Source organism: Dendrobium catenatum, unplaced genomic scaffold, assembly GCF_001605985.2.
Source record: "Dendrobium catenatum unplaced genomic scaffold, ASM160598v2 fragScaff_scaffold_982, whole genome shotgun sequence".
In the NCBI taxonomy this organism is placed as follows: Eukaryota; Viridiplantae; Streptophyta; class Magnoliopsida; order Asparagales; family Orchidaceae; genus Dendrobium; species Dendrobium catenatum.
The window spans coordinates 86089-87580 of record NW_021319444.1 but is presented as its reverse complement, the minus strand read 5'-3'; the positions used below and the strand labels follow the sequence as shown (position 1 = coordinate 87580).

The 1492-nt window shown below is 39.7% G+C and overlaps 1 protein-coding gene across 1 annotated transcript; it reads right to left on the bottom strand.

Annotated features, from left to right (window-relative positions):
• Positions 1 to 237: 237 nt before the first annotated feature.
• Positions 238 to 1249, bottom strand: LOC110096054. The gene has a single exon (XM_020821819.2). The coding sequence runs from the start codon at positions 887 to 889 to the stop codon at positions 620 to 622; it is 270 nt and encodes an 89-aa protein (XP_020677478.1). The 5' UTR covers positions 890 to 1249; the 3' UTR covers positions 238 to 619.
• Between the last annotated feature and the right edge of the window lie 243 nt (positions 1250 to 1492).

The following is a 1492-nucleotide window of genomic DNA, read 5'->3' as shown; positions in this document are numbered from 1 at the left end:
AAATTTTTGGGGCAGAGCCCTTGTCATTAAAAAAAACCAAAAGGGAAATTACATGTCATTACAATTTTATACTTTTCCCCTCCTATACGTTAAATGCAAATATCAAATTACAAATATTTAATATTTGTGCCTGCGCTTTATCACTCAGAACCACTCAGTTCCTACTTTCCCTCTCTACAAACCCATCATTCTGTCAATCAAATCGATCTCCAGCAAAAAAAAATTACCCAAAAAACGTAAGAAAAAAGGCAAAGAATCCAAGAAAATTTTACAAATCGATGCACCGCAGATCTCTGAAGAGCAATATACCGCTCTCCTTTTTTAAATCTACTACTTCAAAACTAGCGTTTGCAGATCAGCCCCCAAACTCCATCGCCGGAGATACAAAACTTGCTTCCAAAACAAAACAGAGGGCAAAAACATAACCAAAATCACCAAAAAAAAAAAAACTATTTACAAATGAACCCGTCTAATTGTCTCCTTTCTGTAAAGCATTCTTCAAAGTACAAACTTTATGTATGCATGGCTTCTTGTAGCTCGATCGGCATCGTACCTAGAAGAGAAAAGCTTGGCGGCAGAAGCCGGAGATCATGAGGTCTCCGGCGGTGTCTCGGATCTCTCAGGAGTAGTCACGCCAACATATAAGCATGGTAACGCACCGCCTCATGATATAAAAACGTGCTCTTTGCTCCTTGACAAGGTGAGCGCACCGGCCGGTAAATGAACGGGAACGAGCACCGTTTCCGCCGCCGCTCGCTCTCACCGCCGGCAAGCTTGATGATCTCTTGAGATACGCGCTATCGCCGCCGGTGGCGACTTCCCTACGGCTAGCACTATTTCTGCTCTCCTTCTTAGAAAGTTTCCACTTTTCATCAACATATAACTCCATTATTAGACCAGATCCTGTATTCTAACCTCTGCTTCTCCTTTGCTTGTGGTCGGAGACGGAGGAAATGAGAAAAAGGGAAGACAGAGACAGAGAGAGAGGGGGGGTAACTGAGGCTAACACGTCTCCGCTTATTTATAAAGGGAAAAAAAGGATTTTGGGAGCAGGAAGAAGAGTGGGAGTAGAGAGAAGAGTGGAGCACAGAAGATCTTGTGAAGAGTGCGGTGAGTAGTGGGGTTCACCCGTGGCATCTTCGGCCTTTCTTTTATCTCTCTACAATTTCTTAATCTGGAAAGGACTTCATAAAAGAGGAGCCTATTCTCAAGGCTAACGTCAGTGTCCATCCCCAACTCAGCCACTTTCCATTAACAAACTATAAAGAGTTAGAGAAGCTAAAAAAGCAAATATGTATATAGGCATTAGTCATCTCCTCAATTTTAGATTGAGAATTTTGATCTTGATCGAAAATTTTATGGTAAGAAAATTTTATGTAATATTATTTGATTATATAGATTAGAATTTTTTTATTGGGAGATTACATACATATCATTATAATATTATTTTTAAAATAATATAGGATGATATATATGTAATATTAATATTTCG